General features: G+C 39.1%; 1 protein-coding gene across 2 annotated transcripts in view; it reads left to right on the forward strand.

Moving 5' to 3' along the window:
• Positions 1-26,109, forward strand: part of NRPA1 (nuclear RNA polymerase A1) — a 249,193-nt gene that overhangs the window by 88,846 nt on the left and 134,238 nt on the right. For both annotated transcript variants that reach the window (XM_089807317.1, XM_089807318.1), the window contains 5 exons: positions 23,364-23,551; positions 24,366-24,641; positions 25,321-25,409; positions 25,500-25,647; positions 25,817-26,035. In XM_089807317.1, coding sequence (XP_089663443.1) covers positions 23,364-23,551; positions 24,366-24,641; positions 25,321-25,409; positions 25,500-25,647; positions 25,817-26,035 — 920 coding nt within the window. The remainder of the gene's footprint in view (positions 1-23,363; positions 23,552-24,365; positions 24,642-25,320; positions 25,410-25,499; positions 25,648-25,816; positions 26,036-26,109) is intronic.

A 26,109-nucleotide genomic window follows, 5' to 3' on the forward strand; every position in this document is an offset into this window, starting at 1 on the left:
CTATTTTTTGAAACTATTTTTCTGAAATATTTGATTCAAACTAGGGTTTGTCTAAGAATATTGACCACCAATATTCACATTATTTTTTCTGGCTGTTTTTGAAAAAAACGAGATTGTTTTTTGGTCATTTTCGTCCATTTTTTCTGCATATCTAGGGCTGGGAGCGACCCCAAGGGTATCTTAGAACCCTCAATAACAGATTCATGCCCAAAAACTGTGTTTTTTGCTGCAGATTCACCATTGATTTCAAGCTTTTTTCACCCCATGACGTTTATGTTTGAAACCCTAATTTTTGGGCTCGATTTTTTTTTTTTTGATTATAGATTTGTGGTGGGTTTTTGTAACAAATGAATTTTCTTAACTAAAAAGATTATAGCTAAAATCTGATTTCAAGTAGATATGAAAGTAATACTTCAACTAAACTACCGAAATATAACATCTCTAATTCCATTTCATAGGATATTAACTGAATTAACATTCAATTGAAATAACTACCAACGGAAATAACTGTTTTCTATCATCTTTATAAAAGTAGATTAAATCATTACCATTCATACTATGATATTCAATATTCACAAGAGAAATTAAATGCATAGCAAAGGATAGAGACAGCACCTAATCCTAGAGCTCACTATGGGATATATAAGGTTTTTGAGTCATTTAAAGTCAATTATATGATGTATTGATTCATTTTGAATCCATTTGAAAAGGTGTTGACAAGAAATGTAAGCATGTGCACAATATTGCTCAAGTTGTCAAATAGGTCATGTTTAGGTCTACATGGTCAAATTTGTGTAAAAGACCCATGGAAGGGTAAAAGAATTATAAAAAGTCTTAAATATTCCATTTGGATATGTATGGAGAGGTTTGACAAAGTTTTGAAGTCAGTTTGTCAAAAATGTAAAAGTTGCATAAAAAGTTGTAAAATGCAATATTGAGAAAGTTGCTAACATTACAAAAATGATGTAAAATGGTAGATGGTTGGTCTTGAGGGTGGTTAGGAAAGTTGTATGGAATATTATATAATATAGGGGATCCATTTGTACAGATAGAGGGTTGTACGGACTACACACAGAATTAAGAAGGAATATCTCCATTTTTGCAATTTTCATGAGTTCGTTCTTTGCTTTGTGTATTGTTTGAAGATCCATTGGGCCTTGGATGAAGTAAGGACATTGTTTTATGTTCCTACATTTCATTTCACACTTGGTTTGAAGGATCCCAATAGTTTCTTCATTCATTTGTGCTGAGTGTAACAAGCATTTTCAGATTTTCTCAAGCAACTGTGACAAAGTTCTTAAAGGAATGGTCATTCCATGAATGTATGGTCTGGTTCTCATGGAATGACACTAATCATACTTGTATCATAGCCTACTAACAAGTTAACATGCAGTTGTGAAGAAAGGAGATGAGTTCTTGGTGATCAACATGCTGATTTGAGGATTTTTTACATTGAAATTGCTTGGTATGCTGCAGCAGTAGCAGTTTGGCCTTAAGGAGAGGGCATTTTCGTGTTGGGTTTCATCTATACCTGTTAAAGACAAGGTGTTCCAATCTTTAGATCTTAAATAAAGTGTCGGGAGAACAGAGTTTGACAAAGCCCTAGCTTTTGAGGGTTTGAAGGCATAATTTGAGGTTTCTGTATTTGCAGGGACTATAAACCCAAATTGGTTGCAGATTCCTCTAATTGAATCCATTTGATGAGACTGTTGAGAGTCTTGGAACCTAGGAGCAAGTTCAAGACACAGTTGTTTTGAAAAACCACCTTTTTGCAAGCCTAAATTGCTGATCAGATGTTGAAATAGGGAATATTTTCCAAAGAGACCCTACATGCCCTTTTGATATGTTGAAGTACTCAATAAAGGGTATCTGAAAAGGTAATTGGTTTACTTGGTGTTTTGGAAGTTTTAAGAGTTATGCATTTTTGAAGGTTGCTGGAGATCTAATCAGCACAGCTACTAGGCCTAGAATGTGCATTTCTCAGTTTGTGACCACAGAGTGTTGTTTGAAGGGAAGAACCTTTTGAGTCATCTTCTATTTGATATTTTAAGACTATTCAACCATCTTGGAATAGGGCATAGGTCTTGGCTAACCTTTTTAGGTGTTGGAGGCTTTGTAGGTCATTACATTGCATTGAACTTTGGCATATTCCTTATTCTTGCTGTTTGAACCATCATCCCACCACTATCCATTGCGTCAAAAAGCTAACTGGAGAGTCTTGAACTGGTTGTGCAATCCTCGGCTTTTAGATAAGAGGAGAAGCATTAGCTTAGGCTTAACCTCCCAATGGCGGACCATATCAATCCCCACACAATCTTTTGATAAGAAAGGCCCTCCCTACCCCAAGGCTAGGCTTGAGGCACTATTAGTCCAACCATCTAAGCAATACTGGTGTTTAGAATGTTTGCTCAGTATTAGAAGGACATATCTGATTATCTGGCGCCACCAACATCTTATAATCTATAGAAGGCAAGCATGCCTTTAACAACCTTGGCAAAGGTTTTTGGATGGGTTTCTAATACCCGATCACCACCGCTCGACTTGACAACAGGGTATATTAAATGGACATGCTCATCCCTCTATATTAAATGGATCCAAAAACCCATCCAACAGGGTATATTAAATGGATGAGCGAACATCGCTCTAGGCTCACCTGAATAGGATTCAGGAAATTTGTGATCAGTTTCTTGCCATTGGTTGCAAGATGGAGGAAGAGTAGATTGTGGTTATCACTCTCAGGAGTTCTAATCCTACTCATTGGGTTCACAGATTCAGATTGGGTAGGCACTGTTGACGATAAAAAGTTGACTTTTGGATGTGTTTAGTTTGGGATCTAGTGCCTTCAAATGGACTAGTAAGAAGCAACAGGCGGTTTCTCTCTCCTCCATAGAGGCTGAATACAAAGGGAGAGTTAAGGCAGGTTGTAAAGCTGTTTGGCTTCGTCGAATGCTCAAGGATATGCAGATGTCACTAGCAAGACCGATCACTTTGTTTGTTGATAACAAAGGCATTATCAAGTTAGCATGAAATCTAGTCTTTTATGAATGAACCAAACATGTGGACGTTCATGGTCACTACATAAGACAATTGGTTGAAGACGAGACAATAGACTTGCAGTATGTTCCTACCACAGATTAGATTGCAAACATTCTCACCAAGCCTCTTGGTCCTGATAAGTTTGTTAAATTGAGGGGATAGCTTGGTGTTGTGTATAGATTAACCATTAAGGGAGGGTATTACAATAATAGACAAGCTTCTGTTATTAGTTAATGGCTATCTATTTGTAATATATTGTAAATATTAGACTGTTTCTAATATTAGTTAGTCTGTAGTTATCTGTTAGCTTTCTTTAGCTTTCTTTTAGCTAGAATAAAATGTTTCTATTCTTTATGATCGTTTCCTAAAAAAACATCGTTTCATTCTTTTGTATATATAGACGTCTCAGTCTTTGTTAATATCAAGCAAGTATTTTACCAATTACATCGTAATAGTTACTACATTAGGTGCATCAAGGGTCTTCTTCCATCACCTCTCAGAGTAGTTATTTAGGACTCTTGCCAACTTTCCTTAACCAAGTGTGTCCTCTTCTCCTCTTCCTTTTTTGTGGATTGATGCCCATTGCAATCTGACCTTCGCCAATAGCTCTCACTTCTCCAAAATCCTCTCCACACTTTTCTCTCTCTTTTTATTTTTTTGAATCTTGTCAAATACAAATCATAGTAACAGACTCTCCGTGAGTCAGACAAGTTGTTCGGGTTGGTGAGTCGAGTTACGTTGGTTGGGTCAAAATGACCCGTGACCCTGACTCGGCGGGTCAAGTGGGGTGATTCACTCGACTTGGCTTACTCGGCTGACTTGCCTATCTAACTCGATTGAGTCATCTGACTCGTTTGTTTTTTTATTTTTGTTTTCAAAATTTTCTTAATACATCTAAATTTTACCTTTGTACTTATGTAATCGATGTATGTTATGTATGTGATCAAATTACCTTTTATTTCATGATGTTATTGTGTCTTTAAGCTTTATTCAATAATGGGTGCATGGAATTTGTTTAAATCCTAAAAAATCATTAAATTTCAAGGGTTTTGTCACTTTGTCGAGTCATTGCGGAGTCACAGGCGAGTTCGAGTTGTGTCACGAGTTTAGTTATACTTGCCGAGTCCGGGCCTGGTCTGAGTCTCATTACTTTGCTACAAATATATGACCTCCACAAATCCCGTGCAACATCTTCAACATATTTTATACATAAATACTCAACACCCATATGAAAATCTGCAACTTTCAACCTTGCCAACAAAGGCAAACCGATCTTAACATTCTCACATTTTACCTCATGCTCCACAACTTCTCCAAATTTAATTCATTCTCATCATGATCACCTGTGAGCTTCTCACATTCCATCGCTGCATTCACATCTTCTTTGTTCTCCTTAACATTGACTATTCCAATTTTCTCTGCCGTTGAACTGAACAACACTTTGTCATGTCCTCTTTTATAGCCAGTGAGCTTTGTTGCACCGTTAGCTTGTTTTGCCTTAGTCCCATGAGCAAACCATGTTTTCTATACGGTCAGAGCAGTTTTTTGGCCTAGGCAATTTCAGTTACAGGCTAATCGGAATTGTTTTAGTGGGGTTTCTAGGCACTTACTATTTTTTGTAAGTCAGTAGACTCATCATGCTTTGCATTTCAGGGTACGATTAGGAGCGTCTTGTTGAGAGCTATCCGGTGAGCTATGTGACATGCATACTGAGTCCATTTGATGGGGGATTTTAACGTCTGGAGATTGAACAGATTTCGTATTAGTATAAAGTGACTTTATAACTTAAGCTAATATTGTTAATGTTACTTTATTATCTATGTCCACTTTATATCCTTAAGTGGGAGAAACGGTTTTCATTTAAAATTAAAAAAGGAAATAAAGAAACCAAAATGGGAATGTGAAGAGTCACATGTCTGTTCTTAAAGGGAAGATGGAGCTCATTTCCAGCATACTTGGTTTGTGATTTGGATTACACTTTACTCTACTGGAGAGTTTGTTTACTGCATAGGTTAATTAAGAATTGCACACAGATAATGAACACGAACATGAACAGCAGAACTCTTCTTATTATTATTCGCATATGCCAGAACATTACATTATGCTTGAATGATATGATCTGATCCTCCGATGATTACAATGCTCCCCGAGGGGGTTATAAATACTTTTCGAAGAAGTTTTCCGAAGGAGTCTGTCGGCCACATACAACATGTCGCTACATAACAAGAACCTTTCCGAAGGGACCCGTCGGCTACATAACAAGAACCTTTCCGAAGGGACCCGTCGGCTAATACACAATTTCCTTTTCGAAGGGACCCGTCGGCCGATACACAATTTCTACCGACGACATCATCCCCCCAAAAAAGAAAAGTCATCTTCTGACGACTAGCAAAATTAGGAGACAACCCACAAACAAGAAAAAGAAATACTAAAGAGAACTAGGAGTTGTGCCAGAAGAGTGTTGTTGACGACGTAACTCATACACCTGGTCAGTCCGGATGCGCAGATCTGTCTGAATTTGTGAATTAACCTCTACGGCCTCCTTCAGTAGAAGCGTAACATCCATAGCCTGTCTCTTGGCCAACTGCAACTCCTGTTCTGTGGCATCTTTATCCCGGATAGCCGCGTTCTTCTCCTGTACCATTGCTGCCATATCCTTTAACAGTGTTGCTCGCTTTGCTGCCCATGCTGCCTGCTTGTCGGCCAAATCAGTGGCTAACTTTTCTCTTGCCTCTTTTTCAACCGCTAGAGATTTCTGGGCTGCAACACTGTCTGCTGCCCTATCTGCCTCCGCGTGCTGCCGCGCATAGTAAACCTCTTTGTACAGTCTCACGATCTCATGTGCCAACTTCATCATCGGAGTGTCACTCGGTCCCAATTCTGGCTCAATGGCCCAATCTGCCAACATCTTTGGTGTCTCAACTGCCGGCCAACCTCTATCCACAAAACAAGTTTGAAATTGCTTAGGACAAATCCCACGAAAATACGCTCGGATCAAATGCCACTCCCTTCGTCGAGTGAGAGCCTGAATCGCCACATCATGCCCCTTCTTCAATGCAGACTTCATAGTCCTGAGGTAGTCCCTGCACCTGTCCTCATCCGACCCGTAATCCTCCTTGGCGAATTCCTCCAATGACCATTCTGCATCACTATTGTCCTCATTAGCAGGAGCCATGCCCACATCTGGTGCCGCCTCTTCTGCTGTCGGCGCAATCACTATATGTGGCATTCCCTCCTCTTGAGACTGAGGCTCTGGTACAGGTGCTACTCCAGAATAGCAGGGGGACTGAATGGACGGGCCACGCCTATCAGGAATGAGTCGAAACTGTTGCCTCAGAAAAACACTTGCTCTATCCATGACCTCTGGTTGTTCGGGCTGCGCTGGGTCCGTACACTCCTGCATTCCTCCGTCTGGTACGTTCTCTACTGGAAGTGCCTGAGCTTCTGCTGACTATGCTACGGTAACAACTGCTGCTGGTTGACTTATGGTAGGCGCCACGGGTGCCGCTATCGGAAGTGCTTCAAGGGCTGAAGAAGTCTCTCGGGTGACGGGTGCTGTCAGGTGGGCAAAGCCGATTGCAAATCCAACTCCCGGTCGGATAGGAGAAGGCCGTACCTCGTGTTGCCATGGTGCGGCTAGAGTGATTGCCTGGTGGGATCCTCCAGTCATCAATATCGGTCGCCGAGTCTGTCCAAACCCCGGAATGTGAGCCATGTGTAGACCTCGGGGCACCAACTCGGAGGTCACAGGAACTGTAGCACGCGGAAATAGCAAGGGGGTAGCCGTGACAATCTGAACCTCCTCATCATCCTTGCCTTCCCCTTCTTCTTCCTCCACACTGTCCTGCTCAGAAGATGTCTCCTGTCGGTCGCTGTCAGTATCACCTGCCATGTCCATCCGGGGCCTCTTTTGGCCTGCTGAACCCTTCTGCCCAGAGATTGTGTCCAACTGCTTCCATCGCATGATAGGAGGTTCTCCCGGAGCCAGTGGTCCAGGCTTTGCCTCTAACTCATCTGTTGGAATCATCCGTGTCGCTGCATCAAGGTAGAGACCAATGGCGTAATGGGGCATATAGAAGGTCTTGTGCTGGAGAGTCATAAACTCATGCATCCGTTCAGCCGGCACAGATGCCCAATCGTACACTTTCCCAGTCATTAGGCCGTTCATCATGGATACCTTCGGAAATGTGATATCCGATGCCCTAGAGGATCCCGTGAGCCTGCTCTTGACCAAGTCCATCAGACACCACCATGGCCCCTCCTGAATGTCGGTTTTCTTTAAACCCCTTCCCTTCGATGTCTCAGCTAATGCCGCCTGCTCTGCTTCAGTCAAATCTTCACATACTAATCTGATTAAAAATAGCTTCCCATCCTTTGGAATTTTCTTTGGTTGAACCTTTTTGCCCTGCTGACCTGGAATGCCAAAAACACGTGTGAAATCGGCTGCCTTGAATGATACCACTAAGTTCCTTCCCAAATACTGAAATGTGCTCCTCCGAGAAGCTCTGCCATATGTCTCAATCATGGTACGCAGATACCCTTCATAATCTCGAATGCAAAAAATAGTCATCTAAATGGCCCATTCAACCTGTGCTCTTCTGATGCTTGCTTTAATTGGATGGTCATCAGGGGTTTCTTGCCACGATTTCCGGCAATCCGTTCCATTCAATCCTTGAAATTGTATAGTCTGTGGTGTGACTTCAGCTGCTGCAGGTGCTGTAGTTTTACGCTTATCCTTGCTGCTGCTCGAGCCTTCATTCAGATTACCTGTACCTGCCATGCTCGTGCCTTCCACAACTTTAGACTGTGCTAATTGTTTTTTCCACTGCCGTTTACTTGCAGACTCCATTAATTATATCTTTTGTCTTTTCCTAATGGTCTTCCAAATCCGTACGGTGGAGAATTCTTTCAAAAATAGTTTTCAAAATCCGTACAGGAGAAAAAATTACGTACGGTGGTAAAGTTGAGAAATCCGTACAACAGCAAGAGCACAAGTCTATAGAGTGGTTGCCCCAAAAATTTGTACGGTGAGTTATAAGAATGCTGTGGTTACCGTATGGCCGTGCAATGAGATCAAATTGGAATCCGTATGTTACAAACTTACAGATTGTACATTCAATTGTAAATACCTGCCGTCATGGGAAGAGCAAGAAAACATTGTGGATATTTCAACTGAAGATTTCCTCAAGACGATCCGTCAATGCTATGGTCCTCTGTTCACCCACCTCATGCTCCTTTACTTGTGAGTGGAAATGGAATCAGTAATAGTGCAAACGCTTTGGAAGGAGAGCGTCCACAATGGGCACCGGAGAGTAGCTCACCAAACTGCATGCAATGTTGGGCACCATCCAAATCCTTTAGTCATTGCAGACACCACTGTCGTTTCATAAGCTGTTTTAAGAGGAGCTAAAGGATTGGCCATCTCTTCTGTTGCACGACAAGATCAGCACAGGCTTAACGTCGAAGAGGGCTCATCAATTTTATCTGCAACTCTGTCTTTGGTACCCACACAAGGCCTATATATTATAAAACTTGAACGCCATAACACAAATCTGTACGTTACTCAAAGCTCAGAAAATCTTGTCTACAAAACCGTACTTCAAATTTGAAAACCGTACTACACATTAAATTGTTTGAAAAACTGTACACCATCCTTCAGATATGGAAAACCGTACGGTACTCTCCCCTTCAAGTATGAAGCCATACGACACTTTTCTTGAAAATCGTACGACACTCCTTTCCCTGAAAATCGTACGGTACATATGGAAGCCGTACGGTATTCTTCCATTCACTAAAAAATTCGTACGGTGCTTATGGAAGCCGTACGGTACTCTTTCCTTCAGTGTGAAATCCGTACGACACTTCCCTTCAGCTATGAATTCCTTTAAATATGAAACCGTACGGTACCTCTCTTTTTTTTTTTTTTTTTGTTTTATTATATATATATATATATTTTATTTTATTTTTTTTTAAAAATATTTTAAAAATTTTTAAATTTTTTTTATTTTTTTAAGAAAAAAATAGCAGTCAGTTTTCCCTTCGATCGTCATCACCGTCGGTCTGGAATGACGAAGGGGTCTCCCGAAGGCCATTCTGTGACGCAGAAGTCTTCCGGCCGTGGTATATCTTCAGCTTCGAGCCATTCACCGCCTGAGGCACTTCCTGTCCATGCAGAGTCCATAGTTTTATTGCTCCATTGTCCCCTTCCTTTTGGATCTGATACGGCCCGACCCACTTAACTTTGAACTTGCCCGGTTTGATCTCATTCCGGCCGTCGTACTTCAATACCCACTATTCGGGCTGAAACCTGTTTAGCTTCAGGTGCTTATCGTGCCATGCCTTTCGCGTATTCTGCGTTACTTCAGTCGCCCATTGTGCTAATAATCGCTTCTCGTCTAACCTGTTCAGTTTATACAGCCGCTCCCTTAAGCTTTCCATGTCGCCCAACTTGTTTTCTAGTGCTATCCGCAAGCTTGGTATCATAAATTTCGCTGGTACTACGGCCTCTTGTCCGAACATCAGTTGAAACGGCGTGTGTCCTGTTGTAACTTTATACGCCGTGCGATAAGCCCACAGAGCAAAAGGTAATTTCTCCTCCCAATCCTCCCCTTCAACTGTGCACGATTTGTATATAATTGATACCAGGATTTTGTTGGTAGCTTCGGCCTGTCCGTTTGCCCGTGGGTAGTACAGACTTGATAGTGAATAATAAATTTGAACTCCGTGGTAAGCAGTCGGATCACATGATTTGCAAAATGTCCGCCTCTATCACTTGTTAATTGTAACGGAATGCCATATCTAGTAATTATTTTTTCATAAATAAACTTTGTTGTACTTACCGCTGAGTTGTTCGGTAGTGCACGCGCCTCCACCCATTTAGTCAAATATTCCGTCGCGACAACAATGTAACGGCTTCTTCTGATTCTGCTTGTCTTTAGCGGTCCTATGAAGTCCAAGCCCCACCGTTCAAAGAGCTCCTGAGCATGAGAAGGATTCAGAGGCATGAAATCTCTCTTCAAAGGTTTTCCAGCTCGCTGACATGTATCGCATGCAACAACCCATTCCCTGGCGTCATTGTATACTGTTGGCCATCATAATCTTGCTAGAAGTATTTTTCGTGCAGTTGTGTCCGACCCCATGTGTCCTCCTGCCGGTCCTTCATGCGCTTCCTTCAATACCCGTGGAATTTCTTCCGTCAGAACACAATGCCTCAAGATCTGATCGGGTCCCATTTTTAACAACAATCCATTAATCAGTTGAAATGTTCCGCTCCGTATCACCAACTTCCGTTTTTCATTCGGTGGCATGGTATTTGGAAACTGTCCTGTTGACAAGTATTCGCCGATGCTTGTATAGCACTCTGGTAGTGCAGCAATCTGAAACAACTGTGCGTCAGGAAAGTCATCATTTACACCGTCTGCCGGTTCTCCTGTTTTGATACGTGACAAATGATCCGCGCTTACATGTTTCTTTCCTGGCCATACAATGCTCTTGAAGGTAAACTCCTGCAACAGGAGTAACCATCGGCTGATTCTTCCTTGAATGACTGGTTTGTTGATCATATACAACAGGGCCTGATGATCGACATAGAACACAAATGGAGTAGCCAGCAAGTAATGTCGGAATTTTTGCACAGCATAGACCATACCCAATGCTTCCCGTTCGGTTGTACTATAATTTTGTTCAGCTTTTGATAGCAACCAACTGGCGAAGTAGATCGGATGATCCAACCTGTGGCTTCTTGTTTGCGCGAGAGTTGCTTCGATCGCATAGTTCGATGCATCCACATGCACATGAAACTCATTCCAATCCGGGTATGCCAAAATAGGTGCTGTAGCCAGTCGTACCTTGAGTCCTTCAAATGCTTCATCCTGTTCTTTGTCCCATCGGAACGATTCTGTCTTGCAAGTTAACCTATCCAACGAATATGCTATCTTGGCAAAATTTTTGATGAAACGCTTGTAATACCCTATATGCCCAAGGAAAGATTTTACCTCTGTCACATTGGTGGACGACTGCATCTCCAATATGATCCGCACTTTGTCCAGATCTGTCTTCAGTCCCTCCTTACAGACTATGTGTCTGAGCAACCTTCCGTGTGGGACCATAAATTTGCACTTCTTCGGGTTCAGGGCCAAACGCGCACGGCGACACCTTTCCATACACTCGCCTAAGGCTGCTAGATGTTTGTCCTCCGCACTGAACACTGACCAATCATCCAAAAATGCCTCGAAGTTTACCAGTATGTTTCGTGGTTCCGCTTCGTCTCCCAAATTCATGGTCTATAACGCGACTTCATTGTATTTGATGGGTTCCCCTTTAGTGAACTTATTTGCCAGGGTCACATCGAGTGACGCATCCCCTTCCTTCATTTCAGTAAACTCCTTTGGAAATTCATCAATATTGTGTTCTTCTATTGTCAGTACGTTGCAGGTTGGAAACAATTCATAATCCTCTATCTGCCAATGGTAAAGACCATTTACTGAATCCAAATCGTCATCTCCTTCCAGTCGTAGAACTCCCTCCTGATCTGGTTCCATACTTTGCCCCTTTTCATCCTCTTCTCCTTCAGAATCTGATGATAGGGCTTCTTCCCCGACCATCTGGATGTGTAGATCGATGACATACTTCCGGCCTTTGCTTTCAAGTGATAAAGTATTTTTCTTCCAATCGTGTTTTGCCTTGGCTTGTATCAGCACCCCCGGCCCAGAATGGCATCATATCCTCTCCGCCTTAGAGGAATCACAACGAAGTCCAACAGGAATGGTTGTGTTCCAATTGTCACTGGTTGCGCTGTGAGTACTCCCAATGGCTTGATTCCATGTTGATCGGCTGTTAACAACTGGAAGGTAGGTGGCCACAACGTTGGCTGTCCCAACTTTTTCCAGGTGTCTTCAGGCAACACATTGACACCGGACCCTCAGTCCACAATTGTTTCCGTCAATACAGTCTTGAGAATTCCCATTTCGACGACTGCCGGATGGCGTCCGGATGAGAGGGCTAACAACATCGGATCTTCTGCACTTGCGCCACTTTCCTTCTCCTTTTTGTCCACTGTACTTGCTCCACTTTCCTGCTTCCTTCCATGTTCTCCTGGTAGTTGAGCAGCAGGAACGATGTTTATGAGTGCCGATTGGAGCTGAGGCATAGTGAGCAACAGATCACTTATCATGACAGGTATCTCGGCTTGCAAAATTTGCCGTACAATGTTCGGTTCAGCGCAGTTCTGTACGGAAGTACTCGGCGTGTCCTTTAGGTGTGCCGTTTTTGCCTGTGTTGCTTTCTGGATCTCTACCCGTGCTTCCTCCAGTCTCTTCTTTTCTTCTGCCCGGTCGGGGTACACTTTCGCTTGCTGCCGTGTGATGGCCAAAACCTCTTCTTCGTCCGTCTCGACGGTGATCAAGTTTACTCCTGACTTCGGACACCTAGCATCTTCATGATTGCCAGGTCCACACCCTCTGCATAACAACTTCGGTGTGTTTGCCATTGTACACTCTCGGGCGAAGTGACCCCACAGATTGCATGCGCGGCATTGAACAATCGGTCGACCATTCGCATCATACTGAATTCGACTCCTTCCGCCTGTATTGTTGTTGCCGCCATTGTTGTTATTGCTGTTGTTGTTTTGACCATGCCGGTTGTTTCTGTATCTGCGCGATGTGGCACCTTCCGTACTGGTGTTCCCGTTCCCTCCTGACGGGGATGCCTCCTGTGTCAGGAACACTTGCTGCGGTGTTCTTGTTTTCAAATTAAAAGGGCATTCCTTTACCGGGTGTCCCATAATCTGGCAAATTTCACAAAATTGATCTTTCGGGCAGGATCACTTCGTATGGCCTTCTTTCTTGCACTCCGTACACCATAGGTCATTGCCCTTAGTCTCCTTGTTCATGTTTTTGAATTTTTTCATCATCCGAAGCATGTCCTTTTGAAGGGCACAAATCTTCTTGTTGCTTCCCTCGTCATCGCTGCTATCTTCTCCTGAAGATGCATTGTCATCTGAATCAGACGAGCTGTTCTTCTTCTTCTTCTTTGTCTTCTGGTCACTTTTGAGGTTCATTGTCCGATTGTACGCTTCAATGTATGTCGATGGTGGCACGATCTTCATCTTTTTCCGCAGCTTCGGGTGAAGGCCTTCAATGAACCATCTTTTCTGGAGTCCATCTGCCGGTTTATTCTCCATTTTACTGATTAAGTCCTTCAACCTCCTAGCGAAGACCCGTACTGTTTCATTCTTCTTTTGTTTGGTATTGAATATCTCCACTACAATTTCATTATTGTCGCGCAAAAGTTGAAATTTTGCTATGAACTCCTTAATGTTATCCCAACTGTTTAACTTTTGTGGATCAATATCAGTAAACCAATCAATTGCAACACCTCGTAGGGTAGCGGGAAATTGTTGGATCCATTCATTTGTATCTGTTATGCCATTTGCCCTCCAGATGGTTTCACATGTTTTATAATGTCGAATGGGATCAGCTGCTTCATCACCATCAAATTTAGGCAACTTTTCCTTTGGACCTGCCATTATTACTGTATGCTGAGGGTTTTGTTGTGTACCTGCGCTGTTCTGCACACTCGCTCTAATTCCAACGCCCACGCTGTTCTGGACACCCGCGCTGTTCTGCACACCTGCGCTATTTCCAACACCCGCGCTATTCTGGACACCCGCGCTGTTCTGCACACCCACACTGTTCCGCACACCCGCGTTGTTGCCAACACTTGCGTTGTTTTCGACTTCCGCGCTGTTTTCAACACCCGCGTTGTTTTTGGCTTCTGCGCTGTTTTCAACACCCGTTCTGTTTGGTGAAGAAGAGGTTTCGTCAACCGAAGCTGTTCGTTCCGGAAGTATATCTCAGACGAAGAGGTCACTCCACGCTCGTGCTCCCTTGGCACTCCGAGCCGTGCGAGTCGATCTCCTTCCGTTAGGATTCTCTTCCCGTGGCGTATGCAGGTTCAAGAACTCCTCCCTCGCTTCTTCCACCAAATCAAGCCGTTGTCGAGTCTCCTTCAACAATCCTTCCGTGCTCTTGTTTCTGTCGGCAATCTTCTGAAATCTCCTTCGACGCTCTGTCTGTTGAGCCAGAATTAAATTTTCCTGCGCAATGCGTATGTCATCTTTTTCCTTCAGCTTATTCTTATCTTTGTTCAACTGTTTCGGCATTTAATTCATATCCGCCTGCCTGCATACCAGGTCCATCGGGCAACGGCGCCAAATGTTTACTGCATAGGTTACTTAAGAATTGCACACAGATAATGAACACGGACATGAACAGCAGAATTATTATTATTATTCGCATATGCCAGAACATTACATTATGCTTGAATGATATGATCTGATCCTCTGATGATTACAATGCTTCCCGAGGGGGTTATAAATACTTTCCGAAGAACTTTCCCGAAGGAGTCCGTCGGCCACATACATGTCGCTACATAACAAAAACCTTTCCGAAGGGACCCGTCGGCTATATAACAAGAACCTTTCCGAAGGGACCCATCAGCTGATACACAATTTCCTTTCCGAAGGGACCCGTCGGCCGATACACAATTTCTACCGACAACAGAGTTATTCTCGAAAGCTTCACCTTTCAGTAGGTGAGAGGATAGAAAACCTCAAGCTTGGGAGGTGGACAAAAATCCATTGTTGGTTGGAGACATCGCGTATGTGTTTCACATTGTATTTCAGGTTCATCTTTTCTATTATCCATTCTTGCTATAGTTTCTGTATCTATGATTGGGTTTCTGCCTTATTTTATTTATAAACTTAAACAAAATATATGTTTTTGCTGCTGGAGATTTAATGCAATAATATTTTGGTGCTAGTTTATTTGGTTGTTTACTGGAGTTTTCGTGGAAAAATCTGAAAATCACTCCATGAAGTTATTTGTTTAAAATTTCTGAGATTCATTCAAGGGTTCTTAGAAAATATCCGGTTGGTGATCAAATATCGAGCACTCATTAATCTCCTCATGCTGATCTACCTCTTAGTTCATTACCTCAACCGATGAGGTAATTTCTTCTTCATTGTTTTCATTCACCTATTGATGATCCGTCATGACCATTTGCTCCAGTCTTTTCTTTTCATTCGTGTAGGCTTCTCTTACTTCTTTAACCTTTTGGCCGCATCTTTCCTCATCAATTAGAATTTCCTTATCCTAATTCTCTCTTCCCCACATCATTCGAAAAAATGAAATCAACATGGGCCTCCTCACTACCCACCTCGTCCTCTTCTTTGGACTCATTTTTTCATCTGTTGCAATCTTTCTTGTACATTCACTCTCTTCTTTGTGGCCTCAAGGACTCAATCGATGAAGATTTCTCATGTCTGCAACCTTTTGAACCTTTCACAGCCACTTCACACTGTCAAGTGTGAATTGCTTCACGGTCTGCAATCTTTTCAGCCAATTGCATTCTTGACCTGCAATTCCTGGTGCATTTTGCCTCGAGTTCAACGGTTTACCTATGCACTTGGGACCTTTGGCTTTGATACCATTTGATGCAGAACAAAACTCAAATTGCTGCTATACAAATACAAAACTCAAAATATCAAATGCAATTTTTACTTTATTCATCAAATGCATCTCAATATGTCAATCAGATTACATACAGTTGGGGCATCATTGACCTCTCTCAAATTCACAGACAATCTGCCATTTCTCAAACTGAGGCTATACTCCTCTGGTCTGCTATTATACACCTATGCAGGCACCACACAACACTTCTTCTTACTCACTCCACTTGGGTTATACCCACTATGCAGGCCCTCTACACTTAATAGGCTGATCCACATATTCTACTACAGCCCTCCAATTTTCTCTTCTCCCTACAGCCACACACTCTTCTTGGATTCAGTGCTTCACAAAGCTCTCTCGCAGCTCCCCCTTCTTCGTTCCCTAACTCTGCTTATCTTTTTTTATCCTGTTTCTCTTCAACTTCCCTTTGTCCTTTATTCCTCTCCATCTCTTCAGTACACTGCTGTACGTAATGAATGAAGGGTGACCAAACCCCCCCCCCCCCCCCCCCCCCCCCTTTGTTGTCTCTTTCTCAAGCTGATCTTCTTTCTTTTCCTGCCCTCATGGCATTGGGCGTCTCGAACTTGTAACCATTCAATGCTCTTCTCAGTGCTGTTTTCTTCCAAATCTTTGTGCTTGAACTACCCCATCTTTCCTGATCCCATGGCGTTAAGAAATATTTGGAGTTTTAGCTTTTTGCCTGTCAATTTGTTTTGTTGGAATGTCCCAAAAACCTATTTAACAAATCCATTGTCTGCATATCCTATAGTTAAGCCATTTTTATGCTTCTATAATTTGCTTACATGTCTAACAGTGCAGTTGCAGTTGCAACATCTGCCTCTTAAATTTCCAGTTTACAGCTCGGAGAAAGCTGGTAATGGTTGCAGCGTTCCTTAATATTTCTATATACTGATCAATAGATACATTTTGTGTCCCATGAAGGCTTTTTTGGGCTCATATGTTCTTAGCGATGAGAAATTTCTTGCAATCCAAAGCTGATCAAGACGAAATACCAAACAAAAACAAAATCAGTGAAACCAAAACAAAAGAAGACAAGGCAATGTTTTTTTAAGTTGATGCTGATACTAGATCACCTGGGTGCTTATGGGCCACATTTGCTGATAAACAAGCTTGCATTCTGACATAAGATTTCAACAGCTGCAAAGCAGCTCAAACAAACCCATTCATGTCAAATGATTGATTCTATATCAATACCAACAGTCAAATCATGTAATAGTTACACCAAGCTCGACAATGTTTGTAAAGGTTAAGATTGTTGCTCAACAAGATCCAAAGAAATATACATTGAATCCTATTGAGGGACTTCTTATTGGATAAGGTCCCACTTCTGATGACAAACTTTGCAAGATTTTTATCATGGTAATTGGAAATATACACGGACTTCTAATGGTAATTCTGCATGGAACTCTTGGAATTCATACCAACAACACAAAGTAATTGCAATTCAAATATTATATACAAATATATTGGTGTACACCAAGTGTGTTTGTGGATGGATAAATCTCAAAAAAATGTATCATCTCAGATGTTTGTCAAATTCAAATTTTTAATGGTAATCTAATGGTGATTTGGAATAATTTTTTTTGCCAAACTGTGGGAGTACATGTCCTATCAAACGTGTCCCTTGATTAATATAATTATGCTCTACAATCGATTTTTCATACTCTATAAGATTATACAGTGAAATTGATTTTTTAATATGTAAATATATTTACATTTACGAAGTGCAGCGAGTAGATAACGCCCATTGTTCCTCAAGTATTTCTTTTTTTTTGATCGATAAAAGGCATAGTGCCCTATATAATGTATTATATTTTAAAATCATTTACAAATTGTTTTTTTCCCCCATTCAAAGTATAGGCACTGGGGGTGAAAGAACGGGGCCACTATAGTCCGAGACTCTTAATGTCCCGTATATTTGGAGTTAATTTTGCCTTTGTTATTCATCAAAGGTGTTTGAGAGTGCTTACACTCCCTTACATCATTTCTTCCCTTACATTTTGGGAAGGTTTGGGAAAACATAGTTTCCTTTACGAAGTGTATGTTTATACATTAAAAGGCTTCTATATATAGAGGAATATATAATTGATTTTATACCTTGACCTTCATTGATACTTTGTCAAACCTTCTCACTGATTAGATGCTTTATCTTATTGGTTTGTCTTCTTATCTTGCATCCTTTACAATTAATATATGAGCTCATTCATGTCCAGAACATTCATATAACAGATACAAGACGCTTCAATCAAATACAATTCCTTCCCTCTCCTTATTGGAGAATAGCTGCAAAACTTGACTCATCTTGACCAGATCTTTGTTAGTTGAAATCCTTATCATTTATAAAAGAGAACTCATAATTTTTTAAAGATAAAAATATCAAAGGAGGTTAGATAAATCAGAAGCATAGTCTCTAGTTATAGTAGTTTTAGCTATTGTTTATATCTTACAAGAGTTTTTCATAATGTAGTGAATTTGTTGCGGATGTATAAAATATAATTTTTTTCTATACTAAATATTAACTTTTATGCCTTGAAGTTTTATTATAATTTGAGACCAGTTTTTAGATAAGATTCCTTTTCATTTTATTGTTTGTTGTATCTTTTTAGATTATTAAAATAGAAACATCACATTTCCATTTTCATATAAGATTAGATTCATTTTTATTTTATCTTTTTAAGATTTGCTTCATTTCATTTATATTTATTTGTTTTGACCATTTGATGATTTGAGGTGGTGCATTTTATTTAAAAGTAGATGCATCCCTTCCTCTATTGAGTCTTACCGCTTAAGAGCATAACAAACTAATTTTATGTGTTTGCCTTCAAATAACGTTGGATTGTTTAGTATTTGAATGCAAATAAAGTTTTGAGTAGAACTTAAATTTATTTCTTGCTGTTTTTAAATTTAACAGTGTAACTAATTATAAATGATAAATTAAAATTATTCTATACTAGATTCTCTTCATTATATTATTCAATTTTCAATGTGAAGTTTGTTTGTTTAGAATCTAGGCTTTGAATTCATTATTAAAACGGATTGTACTACTGTTAGACAATTATTATGCCTGTTAGTACCATTACTACCGTAATTTGATACATATCTATTATATTTGAAGAGATTGTTAGTATGTAGAGGGATTAGAGTCTGGACAGAGAGATGCATTACTTAAAACAAAGGTCTACAAATTTGCTAGTATTGTTGAGGATCGATTACTCTATTTACTTTGGTCTAAGAATTTATTGCTTATTGGTTGTTATTTTTACTAAGCCCCATAGTTGTTTTTTATAATTGATTTGAAACTATGATCTTAGTAAGTTTCTAGTTAATAGGTCATTCAATATTATTAATCTTCAGATCTTCTCCTTCTACCCCTAGATTTGCTAGGGCATCAACATCTCTATTTCCTTCTCTGAAGATATGAATGATTCTTATACCTGAAAACTATCCTATATTTGAATAGCCTCTTCCAATTTAGAGTTTAAAACCCAGTTAGGGGTGCTTCGTTTTCTTAATGCATTAAGGACAAGTTGTTAGTCACCTTCGATGACAAGCTTGGGAATACCTTCGTCCAAAATTCGTTTAAGACCTTCTATTAGTGCTTCTAATTCTGCTAGGTTGTTAGAATTCTTCCCTAGATACTTAGCTCATTTGACCATCCAAGAACCAAATTCTTTTCAGATTATACATCCTAAACCAGCCTCCGTCGGAATGCCTATTGAGGCACCATCGAAATTCAGTTTTGCCCATCCAATTGGTGGAGGCTCCCATTTGCAATTGATCCTAGCTTGCCTATCAGCTTTAGCGTATATCAATGGGGGGTTGATTAAATTATACCAATTTTTGCGCATGTCCACATCCCCATCAGAAAATGAACCTTCTTCTTTCTTTGGCTTTCTTAGATGTTTGTTTTCTATCTCCAAAATGCTGACTTCCATTTTATTGAGTAGAGATTGTAAGTCCATTTTGTCACCAGTGAAAGTTCTGTTCATTTCTTTCCATATTTCCCAGAGAAGGATGAATGGAGAAACTTCCCATAAATCACTGTAAACTTCATAAGATTTGTTTTGAGGCCAGCTCTTAAGGAAATCCTATAGGTATTTTGGAAAAGCTGTTTGCCAGTTAAGCTTATTACATAACCATTTCCAGCATTGATTTGAAAAGGCACATTGAAACAAAAGGTGTTCCACTGTTTCAGATTCTTGTTTCACATAAAACGCATCTTGATGGACCCTCAAAACCTAATTTTGTAAATCTATCTGTTTTTAGAATTCTGTCCTGCAGTGCAGCCCATAGGAAAATGCCAGCTTTGGGAAGACATGTTTTATCCCAGCATAAATTTAGGGGAATTTCCATTTTTCCCCATCCTTGGAGATTCACTATTGTATCATAACCCTGTTTAATACTATATTTCCCATTCTTTGCTGCTCCCCATATGAGCTTATCTCTTCTTTATGTATTTTGGAAAAGCTGTTTGCCAGTTAAGCTTATTACATAACCATTTCCAGCATTGATTTGAAAAGGCACATTGAAACAAAAGGTGTTCCACTGTTTCAGATTCTTTTTTCACATAAAACGCATCTTGATGGACCCTCAAAACCTAATTTTGTAAATCTATCTGTTTTTAGAATTCTGTCCTGCAGTGCAGCCCATAGGAAAATGCCAGCTTTGGGAAGACATGTTTTATCCCAGCATAAATTTAGGGGAATTTCCATTTTTTCCCATCCTTGGAGATTCACTATTGTATCATAACCCTGTTTAATACTATATTTCCCATTCTTTGCTGCTCCCCATATGAGCTTATCTCTCCTTTATGCTCTATTTGTCTTTTTATCAGGAATTGTTCAAAGATTTCTTTTTCCTACTTTGACAAGTTTGTTTCCCTCAAAGGTTTCCAACACCACCTTCCAAATCTATCCCCTCTCCTCTATAGTCTTTAACATACATACCCCGTTGATGTATTAGAGAATTCTTTATGTGTTAGGTAAATTGTTAGGTAAATTGAAACTATCCAGAGCTGGAAGTCCATCCCATGAATCTTACCAAAAGAGGGCCTCCTACCTGTTTCCAATATCACATGTAAGGTTGCTAGTTATTAAATGCCTGCATTGCATCATAAAGTTCCATATCTTAGAGCCTTTTGGGGGATTTCTTGTTCGGAATAAAATATAGGTTCTAGATTGTTTAGGTATTTATGATAAATGATTTTTGTCTATTTACTCTCACGTTCTAGATACATTCTCCATACCAGTTTGGCCCCTAGTGCTTCATTTTGCCAGTTCAACTTTTTTATACCAAGACCACCATATTCCTTGGGCCTACATATTTGATCCCACTTTCTCAGGGCAAGTTTCTTTTTGTCATCTGGACCTTGCGAAAAAAAAATTCTTAACTTACAGTCCAATTGTCTTTTCACTTCTTTTGGCAGAGGAGGGCATGACATCTAGAATGTGGGTATGGCTGATAATACTGCTTTGACCATGAGTGATCTACCAGCTTTGGTTAACCATTTCCCTTTCCAAGTTTCCATTTTTTAATTTAATTTTTCAGATATCAAGCTTCAAGTTTTACTCTTTCTAGCTCCTTTTTGTAGCTGGATCCCAAGGTATTTGTAAGGAAATGTGCCATTTTTGTATCCCATAGTATTACAAATGCTTCTTTGTAGATCCGGATGGGTATTAGGGAAGAAGATTTCAGACTTTTTTGCGTTTACTTTTTTCCCAAAGGCATCCATATATGTTTTAATAATCTCTTTAAATTTGTGGGCTTCTTCCATTGTACTTTCCCCTAGTAATATCGTATTGTCCGCAAATTGTTGATGTGTGATGTTGTCCACATTTTCTGTTACTTTGATTCCTCTGATCTTACCTTTTGTCTAAGCCTTTTTCATTGCTCTGCCAAATGCTTCCGCCATGATGATGAAGAGGAAAGGTGATATCGGGTATCCTTGTCTTATTCCTCTTGATATGTTCAAAAAATCTTCAGGAGTACCATTGATTAATAAAGATATCTTTGGTGTTGAAATAAAGTTAAAGGTTAAATTGATCCATTGATGTGAGAAACCAAATGCTTCCATAGTTTTGCAATGAAATCTCCAATCTACCATATCATTGGCTAATAATTCTTTTTCTTTTTATAAATTTGTCGTTGTTCATTTCATTTTTTATGACTTCTTCATTGAGTTTTTTAAGTTCTTGATTATCTAGTTTTTCTTTAAGATATTGTTGAAATGTTTGTTAGTCCATTTATTTATTTTTTCTTTTAATGCTTTCATTTTGGCTACAAAATAGGACATTTTAGATCCTTTGAAATTCTCTTCCATTCACCATTGCTTGATATTTACTTGGAAATTTTTGTCTAGAAACCACATATTTTCACACTTGAGGGGATTTCTAGTTGGTTTCTGTAGCTCACTAATTTCAAGTTTAATTGAAAAGTGGTTTGACCCAGAGTATGGTAGAATGGATGTTGAAAAGGAAAAGTTGAAGGAAGTGAGATCGCCTTTGTAGATGAACTTGTCTAGTCTTTTTGCGATGCAACTAAAATCCTTCACAAAATTTTCTGCTATTTTGTTAGGATTTTCTGTTTCCTGACCCCCACTATCTTTTATTTCAGTAATTCTATTTATATTTCTTCTATGTAATGTGCTATTATGGAAGAATTTTGTATTTCTGTCTCCTTTGGTCAACCATATTTCTTGCTATTTTTGTTTCCACTATAATTTCTCTTAATCCAAAATGATTTCTTGTTTTGCTAATAATTCTTTCTCTTTTATAAAATTGTCGTTATTCATTCCATTTTTTATGACTTCTTCATTGAGTTTTTAAAGTTCTTCATTATCTAGTTTTTCTTTAAAATATTATTGAAATGTTCATTATTCCATTTGATTATTTTTTCTTTTAATGCTTTCATTTTGGCTACAAAACAAGACATTTTAGATCCTTCGAAATTCTCTTCCATCCACCATTGCTTGATATTTTCTTGGAAGTTTTCCTCTAGAAACTACATATTTTCACATTTGAAGGGATTTCTAGCTGGCTTCTGTAGCTCACTAATTTCAAGTTTAATTGGAAAGTGGTCTGACCCAGCATATGGTAGAATGGATGCTGAAAAGGAGAAGTTGAAGGAAGTGAGCTCGCCTTTGTAGATGAATCTGTCTAGTCTTTGTTCCGAGTGTTAATCCCATTTGTTGTTGTAATATCTATGAAGGAATTTCATGTTAACCAATCTCTAAAGTCTGTCATGACTTGCGTTACAGCTTGTGATCCACCAGATTTCTCTTCTAAATTTAATAATGCATTGAAATCTCCTCCTAAGAAAAAGTTCCATGTGGGATACATATCCATAAAGTTGCTAAATTCTGTCCAAAATGTTTTTTTATCTGCAGTGGGAGTTGGTCCATAGATATTTATAAGACAAAATTGAATATTACTTCTAAAATTTCTGATTAAACCTCCCATCCAGTTATTATTTGTTGTTAGAAGAGTGAAATCTTTCTTGGATCCGATAAGATTCCCAATCCTCCCAATGCTCCTATTGATTCCATCATTTCACCTTTCCAAAAGCCTAATTTCTTTTTTAGCCTTTCACCCTCTTCTTTATTGAGTTTTGTTTCTTGTAGTAATATTATTTCTGATTCAAATAATGTTAGGAGAAATGATTAAATTTGGGAAGTGTACTTTTGTTTACCATGTCCATGTGTTCTCCTGTATATTTTAATTTTTTATTCACACCGGTTCTTATTTCATTTCCAGTGAATATATGTATTATTGGTAATTTTATGTTCTCTGTACTTGTCAGCTGCAAGAGGTAAAGAAACAACAGGAGTACGCCAATTGTTGGAAAAGAAAGAAGGTTTATTTCGACAAAATTTAATGGGAAAGAGAGTTAATTATGCTTGCCGGTCTGTGATCTCTCCTGATCCTTACCTGAAAGTAAATGAGATTGGAATTCCGCCATATTTTGCAATTCGGCTTACATACCCAGAGGTCTGCACTGAACTTCCTCTTGCTCAGTTGACAAGTCTGTTGTTCATATGTTGTATATAGATTTGTTCTCTATAAATAATGAGTTTGTTGAATATGTTTGGGATGGCATACTTTTTTAATTGGAGCCTTTACTTTCCATTCAAATCATATTGAATATGTTCATGATGGCATTCCTTCTTATTTATCAAAGATACATTGTCTGCCTACCTGGTTTTTGACTAGGACAATATTGAGGCTTTATTTAACTAAGGGGCAACTTTAGTGAAAGTTATGTGATTATTTCAAACTCTACCATTATTAGCAGGATAATGAGCAGAATGCTATTTAATAGGTTTGATCAATGATTACTATTTGTGATATGCTGAAGATATAGTAAATAGTAAATACTAAGAATATTTTGCTATGGGTTGCAGTGTTAATAATTTTGATTTTTGATTACTATTTGTGATATAGGCAAGAAATAGTAAGTATTAAGAATATCTTCTATGTATTGTAGTGGTTTATAGCATTCATTTGTTTCTGACTTCTTGTTGGTATATATGTGATGGTTGATTTTGATATTTTAACTTTCTCCAAATGCTTTTGAAGTCATTCTTAGAGGATACATATTATAGTCTTGTTATGACTTCTGTGATCACTGCAAGCTCTTTGACTTCTATTTGAAGTTAAAATAGGTACCAACAGAAGATTTTTGGGGGTTTTCCTTTGAAAATTAATTTCAGCACTTTGCTCATGGAGTAATTACTAATTTCCAGTTAGCATTTTCTTTTCTTTTTGAAGCAGCTTATTTACATATTTTGATTTTTTTTCCTAGAAAGTTACTCATTGGAATGTTGAAAAAGTGAGAAAATTTGTACGAAACGGGCCACATGTTTATCCTGGAGCAACGCATTTTGAGGACGAACAAGGAATTGTGCATTTGTCCAGCCTTACAACATATCAACGCAGTTCTATAGCTAAAAAAATGTTATCAACACCTGGGGTGGTTTCCTCTAGTGGCTCTGGACATAACATTGACTCTTCAAAGATTGAAGGGAAGACAGTTTATCGTCATCTTCAAGATGGGGATGTTGTGCTTGTTAATCGTCAAGTAAGAAAAACCATCATTTCATTTCTCAATGCATCTGTATGACTATTATTGCAGTTTACCAACTTTTTAATTTGACTAGTTCATTACAAGCTTTTTATATTCATTTTGAGGAACATATGCTTTAATGTTTCAGGAGGAGTTTGTTAGTACAAAATTTAATTTTTATACCTTCTCATCTCAATGAGATAACATGGAATCAAATATTGAATGTTTACATATAGATATACTGGAAACTGTAAGAAAGCTTACAAGTGCTAGATATAACTTTGGGAATTGTTGAAGTCATTGTTAGAGAAATTTATCACATATAGGGAACTATCTTTGGTACAGATTGGCTAAAATGTGAAAAAGTACTACTGTGCACATTTAAATGTCATACAAAAATTTGGAAATTTCTGAATGAATATAAGCAGCTGGCTCAGAAATATACACATGACACTTGTAAGACTAGGAGTGCGCCTACTGAAAGCTGCGGACCTCTGCTTGAATTATTCAATTCTATTCATGAATGTGGAACCTTCTTTAAAACTTTGATCCATGTCCTATTTGATTGAAAATACCAGTATAAAATAACTTATTGACACCCAATTTTTCATCATCCTACAGTTCACATATGGTGCATTTCAATTTTAAGATTGTCACTTGTGTTAACATGGATTAACTCTCTGTGTGTCATCAGCCTACACTTCACAAGCCAAGCATGATGGCACATATTGTTAGAGTTCTTAAAGGGGAGAAAACCCTACGGATGCATTATGCCAACTGCAGGTACATTGTCATCTTTTCACGAGATGCTTGCTTTTTGGTCCAACTGTGATACAGTATGAAATTGATTTATAATTGTAAACATTGATGTAGCACCTACAATGCGGACTTTGATGGTGATGAAATGAATGTGCACTTTCCACAAGATGAAATATCTCGATCAGAAGCATATAACATTGTAAATGCCAATGAACAATATATTGTTCCAACAAGTGGTGATCCAATCCGGGGCCTGATTCAGGTATAAAATAGTTATTGTTCAGGCGTTGCTGTAATCTTCAGTTGAATAATAGTACCCTTTACTGTTTTGTGTTTGTGAAATTCTTAAATTACTGTCATTTTTAGACAGTTATAAACTATTTAGCCAATGCATCTCCACATGCGAATGTCAAATCTTGTTTATGTTGCAGGATCATATAGTAAGTGCTACCCTGCTTACGAAACGGGACACATTCTTGACCAAGGAGGACTATCAACATCTTGTATACAATGCATGCGTCTCAAATTCTGCTCCTGTTTTTCAGCGTGGTAAGACATTGCCGAAAGTGGGCATTGTTGAAGATGACTCTAGATTTTTATCTCTTGCTCCGACAATATGGAAGCCAGAACCTTTATGGACAGGAAAGCAGGTAACTGATTTTGTAGATCTTGTTGTCTAGCAATTTGATTCCAGAAGTGCACATTCTATGTTTTTAAAGGGTTG

This window comes from Cupressus sempervirens, chromosome 10, assembly GCF_028749045.1.
Source record: "Cupressus sempervirens isolate cs-2001-9-10 chromosome 10, ASM2874904v1, whole genome shotgun sequence".
Taxonomy (NCBI): Eukaryota; Viridiplantae; Streptophyta; class Pinopsida; order Cupressales; family Cupressaceae; genus Cupressus; species Cupressus sempervirens.